The 26,668-nt window shown below is 39.3% G+C and overlaps 1 protein-coding gene and 1 pseudogene across 1 annotated transcript in view; both read right to left on the reverse strand.

The window, feature by feature from the left end:
• Dpy19l2 (dpy-19 like 2) overlaps positions 1–26,668 on the reverse strand; it is a 137,719-nt gene that overhangs the window by 47,530 nt on the left and 63,521 nt on the right. The window contains exons 9-10 of the mRNA XM_057768122.1: positions 25,813–25,912; positions 6,889–6,948 (exon numbers count right to left, since the gene is read on the reverse strand). Of these exons, the coding sequence (XP_057624105.1) occupies positions 6,889–6,948; positions 25,813–25,912 (160 nt within the window). The remainder of the gene's footprint in view (positions 1–6,888; positions 6,949–25,812; positions 25,913–26,668) is intronic.
• Positions 2,541–2,987, reverse strand: LOC130873333 (ATP synthase-coupling factor 6, mitochondrial-like; annotated as a pseudogene).

The raw sequence follows: 26,668 nt of genomic DNA on the forward strand, positions 1-26,668 counted from the left end.
TCTACAGAAAAGACCCAAGTTAAAATTTGGCAAAGATATTAAAGGCAACTAAATAAGCAAGCATAATTGAAATGAGGGTAGACTGGTAGAGCGGACAGGGAACAGAGCAGGAGGATGCACACATTATCACAACTCTATTTCCTGAGAAGGAGACAACAGAAAACAAACTGTCCACAATAAAAGATACCCTCCATCTATGCACATACCTTAGCTAAGGTTTCTATTGCCACTCTTTAAAAACTGAGTTGTGGGCTGGAGAGAGAAACAATATCTATAAAATATTTCACTGGTCAAACTGGAGAACTCCTGTAGAAGGACTGAACTTGAGTTTTATCTTTCATCCTGCATTAAACTCAACTCCTAATGGAGCAAGAACCTCAACATAAGACCTGATGTCCTGAACCTAAGAAAGGGGACATTAGGGAATGTGCTTGAACTCATGTGCACTGGAAAAGACTTTCTGAGCAGAAGACCAAGAATGTAGACATAATACCAACAATTAAAATCGGGAATGAAGCTAAATAGGGTTTTCAAAAGATAAAACACAAAAGTCTGAGAAACACTTTTAAAACTGTTCAACATTCTTAGCCATCATGGAAATGCAATTTAAAACTACTTTGAAATTTTGTCTTACCTCATTCAGAATGGCTAATGTTAAAAAACGGGCCGGGTGGTGGTGGCACAGACCTTTAATCCCAGCACTCGGGAGGTAGAGGCAGGCGGATCTCTGTGAGTTCGAGGCCAGCCTGGTCTACAAGAGCTTGTTCCAGGACAGGAACCAAAAAGCTACGGAGAAACCCTGTCTTGAAAAATCAAAAAGAAAAAAAAAAAAACAAAAAAAAACAACGGATGACAATAATGGAGGCATGGCTGTCAGGAAAGGGGCACAGTTATTCACTGCTGGCGGGAGTTCAAACTGATGCAAACACTGGGAAAATCAGTGTGGCAGTTCCCCAAAAGCTGAAAAAAAATCTACCGTACACCCACCTATACCACTCTTTGACATATATCCAGAGGACTCTATTACCTACTACAGACATCCTTGCTCACCCATGTTCATTGCTCCTGTATTCACAATAGGTAGAAAATACAAACAGCCTAGATGTCTATCAACATCTAATAATGTGGTACATTTTACACAATGCTCCATTTCTTAGCTGTTATGTAAAGTGAAATTATGAAATTTGCAGGTAAATGGATAGAGCTGGAAATAATCATTCTGAGTGAGGTAAGTCAGACCCAGAACGTTACATGCTTTCTCTTGTTTGTGGATATTGCCTTTGAATCTTCAGCTATGTGGGTTTCACTCTATCCCATAAAGGTCTGAAAATCAGTAAGGAACAATGGCTGGCTGGCAGTGCTTTCAAGAAAGGAGGGCTAGAGTGAGGTGGTATAAAGTGTGAAAGGGGAATAATTCAACAAGGAGGGTTAAATTGGGGTGGAAGATTGGAGAGCAGGATAGAGGACAGTATGGGGAGGGCTCAACAGTACTAAAGACATTTAGAAAAAGTCGTATAGAAACTTATTAATATAGAAGTTCTCATGTCTGTATGTGTACATATAGTTAAGATATTCTTTCTTTCTTTTTGCTTTTTTTCCATCTTTGAGGATTTGGGTATTGAACCTTTAAGCATGCCAAGCCATTCTAAAATCTCCTTTTTATTTCGTTTTATGAACTAGAGTTAATCCTCCATTGTTTCTCTAGTAACAAATTCTGTTCTTTATCCTTGATCTCAGAATGCCCCCACTTTCCTTTCATTCTTAATGGACAGTACCATAGCAGGTCACGTGACAAATGTCCCCATTAACCTACGTATTTGAATACTTGGTACCTGGATGGGGGTGCTATTTAGTGAGCTTTGGGAGGTACAACCTTATTGCAGGAGTTCATTACTAGGGGTGGAATTTGAGAATTCAGAGCCTCTTATCACTTCCATTAGTAAGGTCTCTGTTTTGTGCCTGTGGTTGAAACCGGAGCTCCCTGCTCCTGCTGCCGTGTGTACTGCTTGCTGTCATGCCTCCCATCATGATCAACTCTTATCCCTCTCAACTTTAAACACAAAGTCTTCCTTCTACAAGTTGCCTCTGTGGCGGTGTTTATCACAGCTACCGAAAAGTGACTAAAATAGACACCATCACTGTGTATGGAATTTTTGACTGGCACTTCTTCACACCCAGACAAAAATACTGCCAGCTCCTGTCTCCACAGTTGGAGATAGAAGTCTGCTATAATTCTCAATCTTACCCTTTGAGGCAACATGCTAATTCTCTCTACCTAATATCAAGATTTCTCTCTTTAGTTTTTGTTAGTATTCAAACATCTGTACTGGCCTGCCCTTGGGGTCCTAACAGGATACATCCTCAGCTGCAGCCATTAAGAGCACCTTCTGTGCTTACTTATTGTGCCCACTCAATCTTCTGCCCCATCCTTGGGAACTGAGTCACACGCCTCCTCGCTCCCATTGGGATGCCTTTTAGACACCCACTGATCACTCCTTTTAAATCAAATCTGGTCTTGGTATTCTTTTTTTTTTTTTTTTAACTGTGAAATGAAAGTTTATTTGAATTTTTTAATTAGTTGTACAACTAAATTACCAGATGGATTTTATAGTATTCTTCAGGACTGGGGTTTGTCGAAGACTTCAAATTTGGGATCTTCAAATTTGAAGGTAGGAAACGTATTCATATCTCCTTTACCAAACATTTGTTTAAGCTTAAAAAGCTCTTTGTCCAGATCTTGCTGATACTCTGGGCCAGCATCAACAGGTCCTCCAGATGTCTGTCGCTTTGATTTGTACTCTCTTATCTTGTCCACGATCAAGTTCCTTATTAAACGCCACCGCTGTAACACCAATGTTCCTCCTCAAGTTCACAGAGACTGCCGACCGAAGGAGAGAGGACAGCCTGAAGAGCCTCTGAAGAATCATGGTGAGTCTCTGGTACTTGCACTCAGTCCCGAGCTGCCAGAGTCACCGCCGCCGCCACCGTTCTACCTGGTTTTGGTATTCTTTGGACCAGTTGGGGAATACCAAAAAAAATTCTCCACTTTATTTCTTTTTCATTGCTTCAAAACCTGCTTTCTACTGGACTGGAAACTCCTATGGAAGTAGATGCTTTCCTTCCTGACCCTTTCCCCTTTTCTCCTATTTTTACCACACCCTGCTTCATCAATTTCTTTTCTATGTATCTCCAACAATACCCTCAAACATCCCTGATCAAACAACTAATCAGCTATTGCTACATGACTACCAACTGTTAGACACAGCTGGAGGCACACAACTACCAAACATGCAAGGTGGTGAGAACCAACAGCACCCCAGAGGAATGTACATTTCCCAAGACTCAGAAAAGAGACTCACAGAACAGATTCTAATGTACCTCTTTACTATTCATTTCTTTAAAAGGTACTAACTCTACAATGACTATCCTCAGTAATTAACCTGTGTTTCCTAGTTGGCTAGAAAGAGGGTGTCCAGGTGATGCTGTGTTGATGGGCAATGATCAGGTGCTTTAAGATCCAGGCAGTCAACTTGGATCCCCCTCGAACAATATCTTGCCAGGTTCAAGAGGTACCTGCCAGATCCACAGAGCCTGGACAATGAAGTGAAACAGCCAGCTACCCCAGGATGTGGTGCCAGCACCCCAGATTTCTCAGGTTCCTCAAATATTGTGATGCCCCCAGGTCAGCATGAAGCAGTCTCCAGAACACAGTATCCTCATCCCCACCTCACCTGCTACCCTTTCTAACTCCTCACCTTTTTATAATAATAAAGGCATCTTACTGGCCTGCCCTTGGGGTCCTGAAGTCACTAAAAGCACCCCATGTGCACAACTGCTGTTTGCTTTCAAAAGGTGGACCTTGCCCACCTCCTGTCTCTTTCTCTCTCTCCCTTTCTCTTCTGCCATTCTTATCCCCAGGACCAGTCTCTGCCCCCATCTCTGCCCCTCCAAAACAATCTCCTGTGTGAGCCTTGTTGCATGGCATGAATTCTTTTTGTGACATTTTTAAATAAATTACTTAACAATTTCATTGGATTTATCTTAATCAGGACTCACCTTTTGACAGATTGGGGTTTCAGTCATTGCTTTTCAAGTTTTGTTAGCCTATTTTTGGACCCTTCTAGAATTTTTATAATATATATATATAATATGTATATATAATATGTATATATTCTTATTGCCCACATATTTCTGAGGTACTGTCATATTTCCAGTCTATTCTTAATTTAGATCAAACTGTTTCTCTTGCTTCATCTTCAATGATGTCACTTCCTATCATTCATTTTTACCATAACCTTATTCATCAAATTTTAAATTTATAGTTACTGTGTTTTTCAATTATATAATTCCTAAGTTCTTTATTCTAAAAGCATCTATTTCCTGAGATGTTATAATCTCTTTGTTTCTAACATATTTAAATATGTTCACTGAAGCATTTTAAGATGGATGTTTTAAAATCTTTATTGAATAATTCCAGTGCCCAAACCCAGTCTCCTCCTGTCTCCCTGCACTCTTCACAGCCTGGAGTAATCACTATAATACACTTCAGTCAGTGTTTGTAAAACATCTGCACATGGGCAAGAACAGGCAGTAATTTTTTTGTGTCTGACTTCTTTCCTTATGTATAATGCCCTCCAGCTTTATGTATTTTCTATATATCATAGGTTATCACTCTTATTTATAGCTGATAAATTATTCTGTGCATAGGCACACCTCATTTCCTTTTTCTATTCAACCACCAATAAGCAAGCACATTGATCCCATGTTTCGGCTATTGGGAATAGTGCACCATAAACATAGACTGTCAGGTGTCCATCTGATATACTGACGCCATTTTCTTTGGCTGTAAACCCAGAGTGGCAATGTAGCCAGTGTAAGTAATAGTGGTCCACAACACCAAGGCACGGCTATAGTTCATGATAATCTCTTGTGTATTTTATAAAAACCAGAAGTCAGGTATGTAAGAGCTCTAAACACAAAATAGTGATGGAAAGGTGGAAGTCATCCCAACTGTCAGAGCAACAGAATACAGGAACTGAAATACCAAATTTTATACCATAAATATATGGAATTACTACAAAGTAATATATTTGGTTAACAGTTAAGGAGTTTGAAAGCTAACTACTCTAGTCCCTACACACTATATGCATGACTCAATGATCACACGGTATCCTATAAATCTGAACAATTAGAATAATTAGTAAAAAAAAAAAAAGAACCCAAAGATTTCCAAAGATAACACCACCCAATTTATCTCAATGAAGATTTGCTGATCACCTTTTCTAACTCATTATTTTTCTCGTTCTTGCTATTATGGGTGGTAGCTACTGCATCTAGTGCATTCTGAATCATGTAATAGAGATTGTAGAACCCATTTTAGCACCCCATCTTAACCTATACTCCATATCATCCTACAAAGACCCTGGCCTTTTCATATACTCTTGTTACAAAAGCAATTTAGTTTTTAGTCTTTGTAGAGCTATCTTTGTCAGTTTAGCTCACTTGGTGCCTCTGAGGTTTCCTCCCAGTCCTCTCTCTTGCTATCTATTGGGAGAGAATGCCCCTCACCAGCCCTCTTGGGAGAGAATGCCCCTCACCAGCCCTCTTGCCATTAAGTGGAGGGTGGCAGATACCAGGTGTAGGAAGTAGAGAGCTCATTATTAGAGGTTTTTGATTTGGATCTTAAATATTTCCTAAAGCTCATGTGCGGAAGGCAGAGAGTTATCAGTGCAGCAGGGTTGAGAATTGGCCTCTGGGAGGTGACTCGATCATAAGGGTCCTGGCCTCACAAATATTAATCCATTCATCAATCCCTAGATTAACAGAATTTGAGAGTGGAACTTGGTTATAAAAGGTTCCCAATTCCTTCCCTCCCTCTTTCTTTACTTCCTGGCTGCCATGAGGTGAGCAACTTTCATCACCACTGCCCAGTAACCACATACTGTTTCACATCTCCGCTGCCCAGTAACCACATACTCACTGTCCTAAATCACCGTTGTCCAAAACCACGTACTCACTGTTCCACATCACCATTGCTCAGTAACCATGAACTCCCTGTCCTACATCACCATTGCCCAGTAACCACAAACTCCCTGTCCTACATTACTGCTGCCCAGTAACCACAAACTCCCTGTCCTACATCACTGCTGCCTAGTAACCACAAACTCCCTGTCCTACATCACCGCTGTCCAGTAACCACGAACTCCCTGTCCTACATCACGGCTGCCCAGTAACCATGTACTCACTGTTCCACATCACCACTGCCCAGAAACAACAGGGCCAAGTAGCAATAGATTGGCACCTCTGATGTGAATCAAATATACCTTTTCTCTTTTCTTCTTAGCCATTTTTGTACAATTATGGGAATATGAGTAACACGACTGTCTTCATGTCACCTGTCTTTATGGCCTCCATGGCTGCCCATTGAGGCTAGGAAGATCCTCAGGGTGGAGCATGTTCCCGACTTAAGTAACTTTTGGGGTTTCTCTTCACACCTCTGTCTCCTAGTTATTGTGAGGATGCCTTTTCAACCTCTGCCAGAGAAAAATGCTAAAAGATTTAGTACATTTTTATGTGCAATTAGGAGAATCTTCTCAGTGTCCATAGACATGGTTCTACTTACTGCTCGCAAGTAAAGCAATTGATATTCATTAATTTCATCAAATGGCACACTTCTGAAATTAGGACTATTGTGTATAAAAGTGTCATGCTATCGACTTGTGGGACAGATCTTTTTCCATCTTCACCATATGGTACAAGAATGTCTCAGAAAGAACCTAGAAGATCAGTACATTTGTTTTTCTTTTCGTAATTGAAACCCACTTCTTCATTCATTTTAAGAAATAAAAAGGCAGATTGGAAGAAACTTTTAAAAACATTAACTCTTACCCACAATTGGAGTTCAGAGGTTCCTAATTTTTGGATTTTATTCTTCTTTTGCAATATTGCCTAGAAGACATGTAACAAAAAATGAAAGAAATAAAATTTACATTATACAATATCTCCCTCCTATCTCAACTATATCTGCAATTTCTGTCTTAATTATTGACTTTCCAAATTGTGGACAAATAAACTTCCCGGAAGCTAGAGGATGTTGCCCTGTGTGCTGAGATGTTGTCTCCTGCAACACATCTCTACATTTCTACCACAGCCAGTTCTTTGGTTTGCTCTCTGTGGAGAGACGATGGATGTGGATAACACGGAGACAGTCAACTCCACTCTGCACTCAGTCAGTTTTTACAAAGATAAGCGCGTGCCTTTCCTCTGTTTCTGCATTATCAAGTAATCAGAAAGGACATTTTTACACCGTTGAGGCCTTGTATGTCCTTCTAATCCTTATACTTGTGTTTTTCTCTCTGCAGTCACTCTCTGCTTATTTAATATTTCTCAGGCAAGACTCTTGCAGGCAAGACTGGCTATTAGGAATTTTCTATTCCGTTTTGGGTAGCTAAGAGGTTATCAGCAGGGGCTTGATGTTATATTTATAGATGGCCTAAGCTGGTTTGAAGAACTGTTAAAGACAAACCATCATGATTACTTCTTATATTTATAGCAATGGCTCCATAAATCCATTTTATGACTTTTAGTCACACCTCTGATATGCATAAGCGTGAATTGTGAATGCCCTCTGTTCCCTCTTATTTCATATAGAAAAGCAAAACTGGCATTTCCCAGGTACAATGTACTAATTGAATTATTGGGGATTGCCCTGGAGTTTTAACATCTTTGCTTTCCACATACTTTCTACTTCATAATAACACAGCTATTCACATCCCCCTTTCCCTCAAAACTTAGGCTTGACTTTCTGTGACTTACCCATGTCACTAACAAACATGAGGAATAGTAAGAACTTAAGTACATTGGATTTCCAAACATCAAAATGAAACAGAGGGCAACAGAACTCTGAGAAATGGAAACAAAAATGATTTATATTCATTACATGTATTCACACTTTGGAGGCAGGTTAGATAATTATATCTTTAGCATTTTTATTAGTGGATATTCACTATACATATTTCATTATGACATTTTCACATAAGAAGACCATACAATTTGATCATATCATATAAGCACTGATTACAGTATTAATGGGGTTTTCTGAATAAAAATAAGATTTCAAGTTACTGCTATGATTTAAGTATTAAAATTAAGATCATAAATTACTTATAGCAGAATTTAAATTCTTTTCCATGTCCCTCTGTGGTTTCTATAGTTCCAATAGTGGAGTGACATAATATGACAATGCTAAATGTATTTTCACTAATGTCTTGTTGCATCATTTTATGACTTTTGTAACTTTTAAAGATTTATTATCACTTTATGTTTTAAAGGAAGATGCATTTGGGAACTAATATAAAAAAAAGTGCAAGTACAGAAGTTCAGTCGCAAAATTCCACATTTGCACAATGTTAAAAATCCCAAGTATAAAAGGCATTTTAAAATTAATGACAATATTAAAATGTAAAAATAAATACTAAAGTGCTGGAGAGATGGCTCGGCAGCCTAGAGTACTGGTTGCTCTTAGAGAGGACTCAGGTTCTGTTCCCAGTCCCCACATGACAGCTCACAACCATCAGTAACTAATTCCGGGACATCTGATGCCTTCCTTTTTTCACTCTGTGGGCACTGCACACACTCAGTGCATAATACATGCATGCACAAACACTCACACACCTAACACAAAAATAAACATATTTTTAAAACATAAAAGCTCCAGAGAGGACAGTCCATCTGTAGTGTGGTTGCCAGTTTTAAAAAAAGCATAGCACAACACAGAGCGTGGCGTGTGCATTTCCAGCTTTCCCTCTAGACAGCGTCAGTCTCATGAACCTGAAATACCAAGAGAAGTACCCCAGAAAAGAGAATTACAATGCTTTACAAACAGAGATAACTTAATATTACACTTATAAATATTAAAATGTTACCATGTTGATAAAAATGATCTTCTGAAATTTGTTTGGCTCAATGTATCCCACAACATACATGGGAAATAATGAGGCTATCTGAAACAAAAATATAAAAACCCCAAAGTGAAAAAATATAGAAAACAGACAGTTCACTATTCATAGAAAAAGCAAATACAAGGGAGCAGTTATATTTCTGATGGCAGGAATAAAATAATTTTCCAGCCTAGAAATGTAATTGCTGGGGGAAACATACAAAAGTATAAGCATATATGAGTGCATTCATGATATTATTATTACTATTATTATTATCAAGCTGATTGAGAATTAAGAAGATAAATCCCAGTTAATAATGTGAATCTCTACCTCTGACCATGATATCTGGATTATTTCTCTTCCAGAATAACTTCAGCCAACAATGGCTGAAGTGTGCACAGTGTATGACAGACTTAGCAGACTAACCATGCAGACTCTGAGGGGGGCACACCGAGAAGGAAATGTCTCCTTCTTTCTCAGGCTTTGGTTTGAGGCTTCAAAGGTCTAACTCTAGATGTGATCCAGGAAGAAGGAAGCTATTAGAAAGAACAAAACCCACTTTGGATCATCTCACTGGGTGACAATAATTCAAGATTTCTTGTGCTTTTGCCTGTTGGAAACAAATTCACTATTCCCTGGAGAAAACTATCATCAACTTAACCTTACACTAATCCTAAATCACACATAAAAACCAACCAGGCATGGGAATAGAAAAACACAAGACTCCTGAAATAGATGTTTAAAAAATTTCCTGCATCACAAATCAGTCAACGTTATATGAAAGGCCAGATCTGCTCAGTGTGTCACAATATTCTCCGTTGCACCTTCTTTTCTTGACTATTTTTTACAAACATTTACATCAATTATATATACATATAAATCTGTATCTATCTAGATGGATGGATGGATAGATAAACAGACAGAAAGAAAGAGAAAGAGAGAGAGAGAGAGAAAGAGAGAGAGAGAGAGAGAGAGAGAGAAAGAGAGAAAGAGAGAGAAAGATATTCTTATCTTTCAGAACATTCAAAAACATGCTTGATATCATCAAATATCAATTAAATTATTTTTGGTATGTTCTAAGATGTAATAGATAGGGTTAAAAATTCTACAATTACTGTGATTAAATTAAAATTACTTTTTCTGTAAACAAAAGACGAACATATGGAATAACTCGGGATTTCATCCCAGTTTAGAAAAAGCAGGGAAGGAAGGAAAGAAGGAAGGAAGGAAGGAAGGAAGGAAGGAAGGAAGGAAGGAAGGAAGGAAGGAAGGAAAGAAGGAAGGAAGGAAGGAAGGCAAGCAGAAAAGCAAGAAGGTTTTAAGGGAAAAAAACATAATTGCTTCGTACGCTTCCTGCTGAGTCTTGATCACTTAATAAAACAGTTTAGGCATTGAATGACAGTTCATAAGATCACCTTGTGAGGAAAATTGAATCCTTTTTTTCTACACAGAAAAACCATTAAGTAACAGTAAATTTAATTGATAGTTGATACAGGATATAGAAGCCTTGTTCAATTGTGCATTTCTTTATCAAAGCTGCATGAAAGTTGGAGTCCTTTCTTTATAACAATAATATAAACAATAAAGTCAGACTGTATCTTTGAGTAGAGTGCAGTCTAAGATGTTGGGTGTGTTTTCTATTTCCATCCATTTGCACGCAAAATTCGAGAAGTCATTGTTTTTTACTGCTGAGTAGTACTCTAATATGTATATATTCCACATTTTCTTCATCCATTCCTCCATTGAAGGGCATCTAGGTTGTTTCCAGGTTTTGGCTATTACAAACAATGCTGCTATGAACATAGTTGAACAGATACTTTTGTCATTTGATGGGGTATCTCTTGGGTATATTCCCAATAGTGGTATTACTGGATCATGGGGTAGGTTGATCCCAAATTTCCTGAGAAATTGCCACACTGATTTCCAAAGTGGTTGCACAAGTTTGCATTCCCACCAGCAATGAATGAGTGTGCCTCTTTCTCCACAACCTCGCCAGCAAAGGCTATCATTGGTGTTTTTGATTTTAGCCATTCTGACAGGTGTAAGATGGTATCTCAAAGTTGTTTTAATTTGCATTTCCCTTATCGCTAAGGAGGTTGAGCATGACCTTAAATGTCTTTTGGCCATTTGAATTTCTTCTGTTGAGAATTCTCTGTTCAGATCAGTGCCCCATTTTTTTTTATTGGGTTCATTAGCATTTTAAAGTCTAGTTTCTTGAGTTCTTTATATATTTTGGAGATCAGACCTTTGTCTGTTGCAGGGTTGGTGAAGATCTTCTCCCAGTCAGTGGGTTGCCTTTTTGTCTTAGTGACAGTGTCCTTTGCTTTACAGAAGCTACTCAGTTTCAGGAGGTCCCATTTATTCAATGTTGTCCTTAATGTCTGTGCTGCTGGGGATAAACGTAGGAAGTGATCTCCTGTACCCATATGTTGTAGAGTACTTCCAACTTTTTCTTCTATCAGGTTCAGTGTGTTCAGACTAATATTGAGGTCTTTAATCCATTTGGACTTGAGTTTTGTGCATGGTGATAGATATGGATCTATTTTCATTCTTCTACACGTTGACAACCAGTTTTGCCAGCACCATTTGTTGAAGATGCTCTCTTTTTTCCATTGAATACTTTTAGCTCCTTTATCAAAAATTAGGTGTTCATAAGTTTGTGGGTTAAAATCAGGGTCTTCTACTTGGTTCCATTGATCGACTTCTCTGTTTTTATGCCAATACCAAGCTGTTTTCAATACTGTAGCTCTGTAATAGAGTTTGAGGTCAGGGATGGTAATGCCTCCAGACGATCCTTTATTATATAAGATTGTTTTGGCTATCCTGGGTTTTTTGTTTCTCCATATAAAGTTGATTATTGTCCTCTCAAGATCTGTGAAGAATTTTGATGGGATTTTAATGGGGATTGCATTGAATCTATAAATTGCCCTTGGTAGAATTGCCATTTTTACTATGTTGATCCTCCCAATCCAAGAGCAAGAGAGATCCTTCCATTTTCTGGTATCCTCCTCAATTTCTTTCTTCATTGACTTAAAGTTCTTGTCAAACAGATCCTTTACTTCCTTGGTCAGAGTTACCCCAAGATATTTTATGCTATTTGTGGCTATCGTGAAGGGTGATGCTTTCCCAGACCCAAAAAGAGGAACATGGGATGTACTCACTCATAATCGGTTTCTAGCCATAAATAAAAGACATTAAGCATATAATTTGTGATCCTAGAGAAGTTAAATAAGAAAGTGAACCCAAAGAAAATCATATAGTCATCCGCATGGAGAGGGGAAGTAGACAAGATTGCAGGGCAAAAACTGGGAACTTGCGGGTGAGATGGCATGGGGCAAAGGGGAAATATGATGAGAAACATGAGAAGGGGAGGATGGGAGGAGCTCGGGGGACTGGGATGGTTGGGATATAGGAAGGGAGGATACGGGAGCAGCGAAGTATATATCCTATCTAAGGGAGCCATCTTAGGGTTGGCAAGAGACTTGACTCTAGAGGGGTTCGCAGGTGTCCAGGAATATATCCCCAGCTGGTACCTTGGGCAACTAAGGAGAGGGAACCTGAAATGACCCTATCCTATACTGATGAATATCTTGCATATCACCTTAGAACCTTCATCTGGCGATGGATCGAGGTAGAGACAGAGTCTCAATTTGGAGCAACGGTCTGAGCTCTTAAGGTCCAAATGAGGAGCAGAAGGAGGGAGAAGATGAGCAAGGAAATCAGGACCACGAGGGATGCACCCACCCACTGTGACAGTGGAACTGATCTATTGGGAGCCCACCAAGGCCAGCTGGTCTGGGACTGAATAAGCATGGGTTGATTCTGGACTCTCTGAGCATGGCGGACAATGAAGGCAGATGAGAAGCCAAGGACAATGGCACTAGGCTTCGATCCTAATACATGAACTGGCTTTGTGGGAGCTTAGCCTGTTTAGACGCTCACCTTCCTGGACGTAGATAGAAGACCTTCGTCTTCCCGCAGGGCAGAGAATTTGGACTGCTCTTCAGTATCGAGAGGGAGGGGGAATGGTGTGGGGGGAGGAGAAGAGGAGTGGGGATAGGGGGAGGGGGCAATATTTGGGAGGAGGGGAGGGAGATGGGAAACGGGGAGCAGGTGGAAATTTTAATTAAAAAGGAATAAAAAATAAATAAAAAGGAAAAAAAAAGATGTTGGGTGTGTCTCAGAAACAAAGTACAAAGTGCAGGTGCTTAACAGATCAGCCTGGCTTAGAGGAATGCCTGGGCCTGGTGGTCTCCTTCAGTTAGAGGAAGCGAGTGCCACCTGCTGGACTGGATTACTCTGGGATTGAAGCAAAATGACACCCACTTCTGAAATTTGGCACACTTAGTCTTCCATTCTTACAGTTAGGATCCATTCATCTTCAGCACTTTCTAAAATGCCACAGCCAAGCTTTGGTTGAGAAAAATACTTTTAAAAGGCAAAGATTCTGCAGGGTTTCTGAAATGTCATGAGTTTAATTGCTGGTTAAAAGGCCATTTCTATCTCAAGACACAAGCAGCGGAATTGATAAGTAAAACACAGAAAATGGGAATGGCTCCTTGCTTCCAGGCACTTCTTTTAGACACTGGCTTCCAGGTGAGAAATTGTCTCCAGGAAACAAAAGGAGGGATTCGAATCTCTTCAAGTCCCTGAGAAACTTTAGTTTCTGAAATCAGAGTTGTGTTCATATATCTTAAATTAAATTAGTTATGAGGTTTGAAACCATTCATATAAACCCTATAAACATATTTCTTGTCATTTGCTATTTGTTTTACAAAGAGAATTTAAATTATATTTTAAGCACCATGACATCTAAATAACCCAGAGAAATCCACTCTTCAGATGTTTTCTTTTTAAGGAGTATTTAACAGTCTTAAATGGGATACCAAGTAAGACAAAGCTTGTCCAGAGGGAGGTCGGGTCTCAAGTAAGAGAAGTGCTATAGCAAACATCTTCTAGATGGAGGAACATCAAATTGCCTGTGGGGAAACACATTTGGTGGCCTCTATTGACATTTCATTTCCAAGACTAGCAGGTTCTCACTGTTCTTGAGTCGAATGTTCTGTGGACTTGATGAACAAAAACTGTCCTTCCTTGGACCCTTAATGCCTATCAGATCTGAAGTTTGCTGAAGAAAGAACTAGATTTAAAAGTTGCAGAACCAGGGGCTTTTGAATTGGAAATCTTTTTCTGTAAGAATTAACCGTGTTTGGATACCTTTAAATTCTAAGCCTAAACTGGAAAGAACAGCAACACAAATTGCTCAGGGAAGAAAATCTGATTTGAGCACTTGCCCATCACCAACACTCGGAGGCCTGCCTCAGAAGAAAGCTAGTTCTAGAGAGGTTGTGTGGTTGATGCTGAGCCTCTTTTACCTCTTGGCAGTTGTGCACTGCAAGCACTCTGTGAGGAAGAATGACTGCAACTCACACAGGCAAGCCCTCTGTCCAGGTCCATCTGTGCAGGAAGCCCAACACCTATGCCCTGGTGACATTGTTTTGTCTTCAAGGAGGTGTATCTGAGTTCTTGATGGCCATGCCCAACCAAAGGTCTTCTTCAGTTCCCTCAGAAGCATTGGGACAGGAGACACAATTTGCCAGGTGGAATCTTTGGATGCTTCTCTTTTGTAGAAATTCTTACAGAGATCCAGAAAGCACCTTCATGCTCAAGTACAGCTCAGGGGTTAATGAGATGTACAGTTGTGTAGATGCAGAATCCATGGCTCAAAAATGCCCAAACCTAAGAGCCTCAGACAAATCAAAATTAAAAGAGGTTCATTACTTCCAGAAGATAGCAGAGTAGAGACTTCCTTTGTGAGATGGTGAAGAAGAGAGTCAATATAAGAAAAGAAAGAAAAGAAAAAAACCTCTTTCCAAAAAAAGAAATTGAGGAAGAGTTTCAGAAATGCACCAAAGAAGGCATGAGGGATGGGAAGACAGAATGAATGAACTAGGGAGTACTATGTTATAGCAGCCCCACCAAACCAGGCAAGCTTCAGTCCTGGATATAGTCCTTCCGAAGAAGAGCTGGTTTAGTGTTCAGAGCCAGCCTCCACATGTAAAACCCCAAAGCACTCAAGCACCACAGTTTCAGGGAAGCAGCCTGTACTGCTGGAAATCCAAATCGGAGTCTAAACTGTTCTCGGGAGTACCAAGAGGAGAAACATTTACAATACCCATAATTCCTCTTCCCTACCATGGCGCAGGGGAGCAGATGGCAGGTGACCTGCTTCCAGAGAAGATCAAAGCTTGGAAGAAGCTAATCTCAAGCAAGGAAGCTCAGAAACAAAGGAGGATGACCAGGGACCCAATAACACTATTACAGAGAAAGGACTAGAAAACTGGCACCACCCGGTGTCATGAGGTGTTATACCCCTGCTAGTGCCCCACGGAGCAGGAGAACCTTTGAAATAGGATGTACACAGCAGGGTGGGACTGTTGCTGCATCTGGACAAGAGAAACAGACCTCAAACCACATCTACCAACTGCACAGGCTCAAGGAGGGCTAAAGGGGTGAGATCCTCTACAGCCATAGCAGAAAAGATCATGGCGCAGTGTCCTCATCACAGAACTGAGGAGAACACAGGGAGGAGCTCCCCTTCCAAATGAAACCATCAACTGAGAGCCCTCATTTCACTTGATTTCTGTGAACATGTTTTTAGATTTTATTTTGTTTTATATACATAATACCTTGTTCAAAATTTTAAAACTTTTTAATTAAACTTATTTTCTCTTAGTATGTACTTAGTAAACACATTTGAGAGTTTAGTTGATATGTTGTTCTCACTTGTATTCAATTTGAAGGTCTTAAGTCTATCCTTTTCTCTCAAGATAATCCATAGTATTTCTTTATTGATTTTCAAGAGTTTACCACATACTTCATCTTCATTCCTATTCTCTCCCTCTTAACCCCTATTCTCTTCACTGACTAATTTACTACAGGTTTTCCAAACAGGGTCATAAAAACAAACATTTAAAAATATGAGAAAATTATTCAAGGAAATGAGATGTTAAAGAAAAAGCAGACAAAATTTTCTGGAAATTAAAGGCTCAATCAATTTAATAGTAATAATAATAATAATAACAACCATTCAACAGTATTAGCAACAAAGAAGACTAAGCATAAAGATATTTAGGGACAGATGACAAGGTCAAGATAATGAAACAAACATGGACAAAATCACCAAAAAGTCTAGGGTAAGAGAACGAAATAATATCTAACAGCATGGATATCCCACTCACTAAAATTATAGCTGAGAACGTCCAAAAGGTAAAGAAAGAATCAGCCATCCAAACATGGGAAGTATTTGGAACCTCAAATAACATTGCCACAGAAGGACATCTCCATGACACACCACAATCGAAAAGAAACAACACTAAATCCTGTTAGGGAAAACTTCCAACAAGTATATATGGGGGAAAGTATCAGAATAGTGTTTGATTTATCACCAGAAAATCTGAACACTGGTAAAAGATGGAATGATGTACTTTAAGCTTTGAAAATAGATAACTGTCACCCAAGATACTCAGCAAACTTAACCACTAAATTAGATGATGAAATAATATTTCAAGATGAATACAAGTCAAAGCTTCTGGTATTAGCTAGCTTGCAGAAAATTCTTAAAAGAATACTATACACAGAGGAAGGAGAAAGATAATTTTACACATGAAAACACAGGAAGGAATACATTCCACGAAAACAACAGATGAACATAGAATATCTGGGAAGGAATGAATCATGTCTAACACAGCAAATTCGCAAACATTCAGAATTATAACTCTAGAAAGAAAAGAATTACCAGTTAACCAGCATATCATAACTACAAACAAAGGAATCATAAATAAGAGTAAATTTATTTCAGTTATAACTCTGGACAAAAATGACCTTGCCTCACTGATTAAAAGATACAGACCAATGGACTGACTGGATCAGTAAACAAGACCCATTTAGCTGCTATTTCCAAGAAATTCATAGATCTAGGTGATGCATCTGTATACTGAGACTCCAAAGCTTGAAATCAAAGTAATGTGCAAGTGGAAGCCACAAGCAAGATGATAGGCATTCTTGGACCCAGTAAAGTAAACTTCAAACCAAACTAGTCAGGAGACATAAAGAGGTTACTGCACGCTTAAAATAGGAAAAACCATCGAAAGGAAGCAATTACTATCGATATCCACTGAATTTTGGGTCATAAAAGAGCCTATAGGTTTGTAATAGTGGATGGGAGATGTCAATACTCCTCTTACATCTAGATAGGTCTTCCAAACAAAAAATAAGTAGGGGAGATGAAGAAGTGGTTCAGCATTTAAGAAAACTGACTACTCATCCAGATGACCCAGGCTCGGTTACCAGCATAGACATAGCAGCTCACAACCATCTGTACATCAAGAAAAAGTAGACTTGATGCCTTTTTCTTGCCTTCCTAGTTGCTGAATGCTTTTGGTGCACAGACATACACACAGGCAATAAAATAAATTAAAAATAAAATACATGAATAAACCTCAAAGCAAGTCACAATACAAGTCAAATATATTTAATAGATATCTACTAATACTCTACTTAACAGATAGTAAATAGACATTCTTCTTAGACTTTGTCTAAAGCTAACTACATTATAAGCTATAAATCAAGCCTTAATAAATAAAAAAATAGTTTTCTGCTTCCTCTCAGACCCCAATGATATAAAACATTTAGTCAATAGCAAGAATGACCTCAAAATACACAAATAATTGGATTTGTGAAGATACACTTTTTAATAGTAGGTCATCAAAAAAAAAAACAGGGAGGAAACTCAAATGTTTCTAGAGTCAAATGAAATGACAGCTCCACCTGCCAGAACCTCTGGGATAGTTGAGATAGCTCTAAAAAGGAAGTTTACAGCTAAAAGAGCTCACACTAAAAAGTTCAGAGATGGGATGTGAAATGGCTCAGCTGATAAAATTTCTGTGGTGCTTCAGCTTAAAAGTCAGGTCCATCAGCATACATCTGTAATATCAGGCTGGTAGGGGCAGAGATAACAGATCACTTGAGCAAACTGGCCTTGGAAGATCCAGGATTAGAAAGAAATTTTATCTCAAAAAATATGGTGGAGATAGTCAATGTTGAACACTGGACATGCATGTAACATACACTCTCACATGCATACACATCTCAGACAGAGGCAAACAAGAGAATCATATATAACATAGTCTTGTACTTCAATGCTTTAACAGAGTGAGGAGTCACCAAACTCAAATGCTGTCAACAGAAAAAGACAAGACTAAGGATGAAGTTAATGAAATCAAGGCTTACAATATGTACACAGTATTAATCAGATAAAAACTTGGTTCTTTGAAAAGATTAACAAGATTTTCTAACTCTTCAAGAGAAAGTGAAGCCATCAATAAAACTAAATTTATTTAAGTTGTTAAAAGAGGTTCTGACAACATCAAGAATGATGTCATAGAATACTTTGACTACTTCTTATTCAATGTAGTGTCTAGTGTTGTAATAAGAGCAGCGGGGCTGCGTCCCCGGCACCCAGCCACCCACATGGCTAGCTTATGCCCCGAAGTAATTACATGGAAACTTTATTCTTTTAAACACTGCCTGGTCCATTAGTTCCAGCCTCTTATTGGCTAGCTCTTACATATTGATCTAACCCATTTCTAATATTCTGTGTAGCACCACGAGCTGGCTTACCAGGAAAGATCTTAACCTGCATCTGTCTGGAATGGGAGAATCATGGTGACTCCTCGACTCGGCTTCTTTCTCCCAGCATTCTGTTCTGTTTACTCCACCCACCTAAGGGTTGGCCTATCAAATGGGCCCAGGCAGTTTCTTTATTAATTAACCAATGAAAGCAACAGATTAATACAAGACCCACCTCCATCAGTCTAGGGTCTTAGCTATCATCACCTATAGCATTAAGACAAGATAAAGATATAAAATTAAAAACTGGAAAGAGAAGTTAAACTATTCTTATTGTAGATATGATTCTCTACTTAAAGTCCCATTGGGCATGATAAGCAGTGAATTTTCATGACTTAGAAAATCAACATTAAAAATCAGTAGCTTTTTGTATAGTATGACAAATTTGCTGATAAAGAAATCTAGAAAAATATCTCAGCCACGCGGTGGTGGTGCACGCCTTTAATCCCAGCACTCAGGAGGCAGAGTCAGGCGGATCTCTGTGAGTTCGAGGCCAACCTGGTCTACAAGAGCTAGTTCCAGGACAGGCTCCAAAGCTACAGAGAAACCCTGTCTCAAAATACCAAAAGAGAAAAAAGAAAAAAATCTCAATCACAAGGAGCTTTAAAAAAATCTTTAAACAGAAAACACTAAGAAACTGAAAAAGTAAATTATAGAAAATAATAGACAGTGGAAATATGCCTTACATCTCCTGTGTTTGTAGAATATTAAAAAGAAAGAAATTCTTTTTTTTTTTAAATTATCAACTTATGAATTCAGGATTTATTTTTTTCTTTTTTTTATTAATTAATTTATTTAATTATTAAAGATTTCTGCCTCTTCCCCGCCACCACCTCCCATTCGCTCCCCCTCCCCCAATCAAGTCTTCCTTCCTCCTCAGCCCAAAGAGCAAGCAGGTTTCTCTGCCCTGTGGGAGGTCCAAGGACCACCCACCTCCATCCAGGTCTATTAAGGTGAGCATCCAAACTACCTGGGCTCCCACAAAGCCATTACGTGCAATAGGATCAAGAACCCATTGCCATTGTTCTTCAGTTCTCAGTAGTCCTCATTGTCCATTATGTTCAGCGAGACTGGTTTTGTCCCATGCTTTTTCAGACCCCGGCCAGCTGGCCTTGGTGAGTTCCCGATAGAACATCCCCATTGCCTCAGTGTGTGGGTGCACCCCTCGCAGTCCTGAGTTCCTTGCTCGTGCTCACTCTCCTTCTGCTCCTCCTTTGGATCGTGAGACTTCAGTCCAGTGCTCCAATGTTGGTCTCTGTCTCTGTCTTCTTTCATCGTCTGATGAAGGTTAATATTCAGGGGGATGCTTATATGTTTTTCTTTGGGTTCACCTTCTTATTTAGCTTCTCTAGAATCACGAATTATAGTCTCAATGTCCTTTATTTATGGCTAGAAACCAAATATGAGTGAGTACATCCCATGTTCCTCTTTTTGGGTCTGGCTTACCTCACTCAGGATAGTGTTTTCAATTTCCGTCCATTTGTATGCAAAATTCAAGAAGTCATTGTTTTTTACTGCTGAGTAGTACTCTAATATGTATATATTCCATACTTTCTTCATCCATTCTTCCATTGAAGGACATCTAGGTTGTTTCCAGGTTCTGGCTATTACAAACAATGCTGCTATGAACATAGTTGAGCATATGCTTTTGTTGTATGTTTGGGCATCTCTTGGGTATATTCCCAATAGTGGTATTGCTGGGTCGAGAGGTAGGTTGAACCCGACTTTCCTGAGAAACCGCCACACTGCTTTCCAAAGTGGTTGCACAAGTTTGCATTCCCACCAGCAATGGATGAGAGTGCCCCTTTCTCCACAACCTCTCCAGCAGAGGCTATCATTGGTGTTTTTGATTTTAGCCATTCTGACCGGTGTAAGATGGTATCTTAATGTTGTCTTGATTTGCATTTCCCTGATTGCTAAGGAAGTTGAGCACGATCTTAAGTGTCTTTTGGCCATTTGAATTTCTTCTGTTGAAAAGTCTCTGTTCAGCTCAGTGCCCCATTTTATAATTGGATTGATTAACCTTTTACGGTCTAATTTCTTGAGTTCTTTGTATATTTTGGATATCAGACCTTTGTCAGTTGCGGGGTTGGTGAAGATCTTCTCCCAGTCAGTGGGTTGCCTTTCTGTCTTAGTGACAGTGTCCTTTGCTTTACAAAAGCTTCTCAGTCTCAGGAGGTCCCATTTATTCAATGATGTCCTTAGTGTTTTTGCTGCTGGGGTTATACGTAGGAAGTGTTCTCCTGTGCCCATGTGTTGTAGAGTACTTCCCACTTTCTCTTCTATCAGGTTCAGTGTGTTTGGACTGATATTGAGGTCTTTAATCCATTTGGACTTGAGTTTTGTGCATGGTGATAGATATGGATCTATTTTCATTCTTCTACAGATTGACATCCAGTTTTGCCAGCACAATTTGTTGAAGATGCTCTCTTTTTTCCATTGTATACTTTTAGCTCCTTTATCGAAAATCAGGTGTTCATAGGTTTGTGGGCTAAAGTCAGGGTCTTCTATTCGATTCCATTGGTCGACTTCTCTGCTTTTATGCCAGTACCAAGCTGTTTTCAATACTGTAGCTCTGTAATAGAGTTTGAAGTCAGGGATGGTAATGCCTCCAGACGATCCTTTATTGTATAAGATTGTTTTGGCTATCCTGGGTTTTTTGTTTTTCCATATAAAGTTGATTATTGTCTTCTCCAGATCTGTGAAGAATTTTGATGGGATTTTGACGGGGATTGCGTTGAATCTATAGATTGCTTTTGGTAGAATTGCCATTTTTACTATGTTGATCCTCCCAATCCAAGAGCAAGGGAGGTCCTTCCATTTTCTGGTGTCCTCTTCAATTTCTTTCTTCAAAGACTTAAAGTTCTTGCCAAATAGATCTTTCACTTCCTTGGTCAGAGTTACCCCAAGGTATTTTATGCTATTTGTGGCTATCGTGAAAGGTGATGCTTCTCTGATTTCCCTCTCTGCTTCCTTATCCTTAGTGTATAGGAAGGCAACTGATTTTTTGGAGTTGATTTTGTATCCTGCCACATTACCAAAGGTGTTTATCTGCTGTAGGAGTTCTTTGGTAGAGTTTTTGGGGTCGCTTATGTATACTATCATATCATCTGCAAATAATGAAAGCTTAACTTCTTCCTTTCCAATATGGATCCCCTTGATCCCCTTATGTTGTCTTATTGCTATTGCTAGAACTTCAAGCACTATATTGAAGAGGTATGGAGAGAAAGAAAGAAATTCTTTAAATTCAATCTACAGATTCATTGCAATCCCCTCCAAAGTTCCAATGACATTTGTTACAGTAGAAAAAGTGCTACAGTTCATACTGAAGTACAAAGTTCACAGACAACCACAAGACTTCTAATCAAATATAACACAGTCACAAGTATCACATTAGTTGACCTCAAACTCTACTACAGAGCCACAGTGACAACGACAGTGCAGCACTGGAACAAAAACAGGCATATCCACCAGTGAAATACAATATAAGATCCCAAACTAACTCCATGCAACTATAATAAAGATAAGTTTTGTCAAAACACACACTGAGGATTTGGGGCTACCAAGTTTCACCCTACTCTGCAGTCTTACTGTGTGCCTTGCTATGTGTGTTTCTTTACCTCCAATAAATACCTTTATATTCTTTGAAATTAAAATAAAATTTAATCATTTATCTCTTTCCCTTTCCTTCCTCTAGCTCCTCTCATGCATACCCCCTGCTCTCTCTTAAACTCATGGTCTCTGGCCTCTTTTTGTTTAACTGTTTAATTGCAACCGCAAATCTCTATCAATCTATATCTATTCCTAAGTATATTAAGACAACCTAGACAAGAACCTACCACTTTCACTTTGAAAATCAGTATAATTTTTAGCTATATAACAAATGCTTATCTTTATATCCAGAGATAAATTTACTTCTGATCCCCCATCAATGAAACTCAATTTGCCACAAAAGCTTAATTTTCAGCAGATAGAGATCATCGCAGAAAAGCATAACTGGTCAAATGCAAAGAACTAACACTGTGGGCTGCACAGCCCCAGTTGGCACATAAATGGCACCATTCCTACACTCAAGGTTCAGGAAGCATTGCAGAAGAAGGGTGGAAACATTGTAAGAGCCAAAGAACCAGTAGACCTGCTGTGATATTACATCTTCTTACGTATGGCAAAGAAGCTGCAACTATGATACCTCAACAATACGTCAACAAGATGTGAACAATGACACCAGCTGACATGCCAACATGGATTGGAGAAAACCACTGTTTTTAATTTTAAGGATTGTATTTATTTGGAAAAAAAGCAAAAAAAAAAAATAGAACTATTATATGACCACCTACACCACCACTTGGCATCACCCAAAGGACTCTACATCCTATTACATAATATGCTTGTACTGTGCTTCTAACTTTTATGATTGGATTTGTTTTGAGTGACAATAAACAGAGTCCAGGAAAGAGAAAGCAAGTCCATGATACAGCAGGAAAGTGCCTTTAATGGAGGGCTGTGGGAAGGAAAATGGAGTACAATGAGATATTCAAGCAGAATGGGTAATAGTAGGACTACGAGAGAACAGCAGGGTATGGATGGTGGGAAACGGGGAGGAGTAAGGACAGAGAAGGAACAATCTGTCTGAGTTATGTATGAAAATTCATAAGGAAACCAGCTGCCTTGAAAGCTCATTTAAAAACTAATTGATTGAAAAAACAATTGTCTCCTTACTTAAATAAGTACTAGGTTCAGTGATTCCCCTCAGGTAGAATGCAGTTCATTTGGGAGTCCTTCCATTGAGGTGCAATTAGACAGTTATAAAGCAATGCACCTGGCAACATAATGGAAAGGCCACATTCATGCGTGTGAAAGGGAAGAGCTGGGAAGTTAATGGAAGGCCACATTGTCATGCATAAACGGGTGTGCTGGCATTTCCACAGTGCACAGAATACATGATGGGTACACAGCCTTGCCAATGCAGGCAGTCTGCTTTCCAGCTCCTATGCTAGCCTAGACATCTGGAGCTTTCCCTTGTCCTAAAGCATTTTTGGTGACAGAAGGAGAAACTCCAGGCAGTGAAACAGGCCCTGTGTCAACAATAGCAGAAAGGCATGCAGTCACGTCGACTTAAATATTCGGAAAAGATATGAACTAATTATGCACCTTGGATTGAAAATCAGTCATATAAAGAAAGACAACTGAATTGATAATGAATTTGGTATAAATACATTAGCACTATCTTGTCTAAAAACAATTTCTATCTATCTAACTTGTTTTACAATTTCTTCCATCTCACCTTGCCCTGACACAACTTTCAAACATAGCTAGGGATTCCAAAGGGAAGCTAGATAAATTATAAATTAAAACTCACTGCCAATATTCTTAGCATCTTAGAATGATCATGTCTAAGGCCTTGTCAGATCAAATGTCCTAGGTTCCTGTGATTCTCATTATTTTGTGCTTTGAAATGTGGGCCATCTTTCCTTTATATTCATGTCTTAGATAAAATGATTAGAGGATTTGAACTAACCTTCACCCTTATTAAGAAAGAAAGGAAGGAAGGGAGGGAGGGAGGAAGGGAGGGAGGGAGGGAGGGAGGGAGGGAGGAGGGAGGGAGCGAGGGAGGGAAGGAAGGAGGAAGGAAGGAAAGGCAGAAAGAAAGAAAGAAAGAAAGAAAGAAAGAAAGAAAGAAAGAAAGAAAGAAAGAAAGAAAGAAAGAAAGAAAAGAAAGAAATCTCATCTGCTATCGCAGCACTTGGGAGGCAGAGGCAGGCAGACCAGTCTCTGTGAGTTTGAGGCCAGCCTGGTCTACAGAGTGAGTTCCAGGACAGCAGGGCTGTTGCCACCAGAAAAAAATAAGTTTGAATCTCCCCATTAAAATGTAAATACCGACACAAATGTAGGCACATGTTTCAGTTAAAATAATTAAGTCCTGGATATGCTTTGAATTGTTGGAAAGTTATTAATGTAATTTCAAACTCACTTAAAGAGCTTGGTTGATAAATTTGCTCACAAAGACTTGTTAAAATACAAGGCCTGGAGACACGGTTTGGTGGTTAAGAGTACTAGCTACTCTTCCAGAGAACCTGGATTTGATTCACACAGCAGATCATAGCAACCAATGTAACTCCAGTCATAGAAGATCTAACACCCTCTTCTGACTGCTGCAGTGACTGCCTCCATGGCACACACAGACTTATAAACAGGCAAAACACCAACACATAAAAGTTATTTGTATTCTACTGTTTCAGCCTGCAAAAACGATGACCTTTCTTTCAGCCAACTCTAATAATAACTGAGAATCCTTTAACAACTTTTCAAACAAGCTGTGCTTATGGAGCTGAAGTCATAAGTCATGTCTTGGTTCTGGTACAGCGCATCACTGTTGGGTGTAAGGACCTACGTGGGTACGCTTATTGCCATAAATCTTCACCACGTTGTCACGGTGCACTTATTGCTGTAAATCTTCACCACGTTGCCATGGTAAACTTGTTGCTGTAAATCTTCACCACGTTGTCCTTTAACTCTGCTTCACTAGTTTAATTTCTTGCTATTAGTTACATAAAAGTTTTAGGAAAAAAGAATGTGGCTTCAATTCTCATTAAAAAAAAGATACTGATAAAATCTTGGGAAATAGCAAGGTGGCAGTGGTGGTGCATACTTTTAATCCAAGCACTCGGGAGGCAGAGGCAGGCAGATCTCTTTGAGTTTGAGGCCAACCTGTTCCAGGACAGACATGGATACACACACACACACACACACACACACACACACACACACACTGTCTCCAAAACCCAAAAACGGTGGAGGGGGGTGGAGAGAGAGAGAGAGAGAGAGAGAGAGAGAGAGAGAGAGAGAGAGAGAGAGAGAGAGAGAAGGTTGAGAAATGGCTCCTAGTACAGTTTTGCTCCTCACACAAAACAGACAGAACACAGACATTTACAAAGACAGGATATAGATATTTATAAAGACTTTCGGATCAGCTGTTAATTTGAAAGCATAAAAGAAATCAACTAGGTGTGACGGTTGCCTCTGTTACTTCTTCACTTGAGAATCATAAATCATAAAATCATAAATTCACAGACAGTCAACTTGGGCTGCAGAGTGAATTTGAGGCTAGCCTCAAAATACAAAATCAAACAAGCATTCTGCAACCCTCTACTGGAGCAATCATGGCCACGTGCATTCATCTTACCTGCGTAAAAAGTATGAACTGAGCGAACTGCCAGGGAAGCATGAAGGCCACGTTGGAGAGACAGAGCGCTATGTAGTGTTTTCTGTGGACAGTGGAGGTCCTTGATGGAGGGAAGCAACACCAGTAAGTTCTTCTGTGAAGACAGCCGGTAACTCAGAAACAACACAGCCTTTGCTAACCACAGAAGCCTAACTCATCTCCTTACCTTTTATGTAACACAACAAAATTCAATTTTGGAAATCAACTTGCTAAAATTATTTAAAATGCTTGAACAATAGAAAGATTAAATAAAACAAAATTAGATATTTAGAAAGAGTATTGAGCAATTTTTTTCAGTAAACTTAATTATTTAAATACAACTTTAGTTCCTTATTTAAAAAAATGTTTGCCTTTCAATTTTAATCCTCCAGGCAGAGCTCAGGAGACAGGACCTGACCTTGATCCTGTGTTCCTCAGGGTGTCCCACAGGACACAGAGAAGTCCTTCCCACACTAGTCACTCACATGATTCAGAAAATAGTGAGGAGACGCACACATTCTGTCAGGGAGCGCACCAATACTTGTGGGGGACTGCAGGGAAGTTCTTAAAACTGCAGCCGGCATTTGAGTTGTGTGTTTTGCAACAGAGCAACTTTGAGAGCCAACTCTTTTCACAAAGAAAGTGGAGCATCTCTTAGAATATGAAAAAGATAAACGTGTGTGAAGAGCAAAGCCCATCTGCGGTTGCAGCTTTATGTTTTGCGCAATCTAGGGTGGGAGGGATCTTTATTTTCAAGTCCCATGTCCCAAGCAGAGCACAAAGTCCATCTGAGCATTCTTGCATTTATTCAGACAAAACTGGTTTTTGTTAAATAGAG

This window comes from Chionomys nivalis, chromosome 4, assembly GCF_950005125.1.
Source record: "Chionomys nivalis chromosome 4, mChiNiv1.1, whole genome shotgun sequence".
Taxonomy (NCBI): domain Eukaryota; kingdom Metazoa; phylum Chordata; class Mammalia; order Rodentia; family Cricetidae; genus Chionomys; species Chionomys nivalis.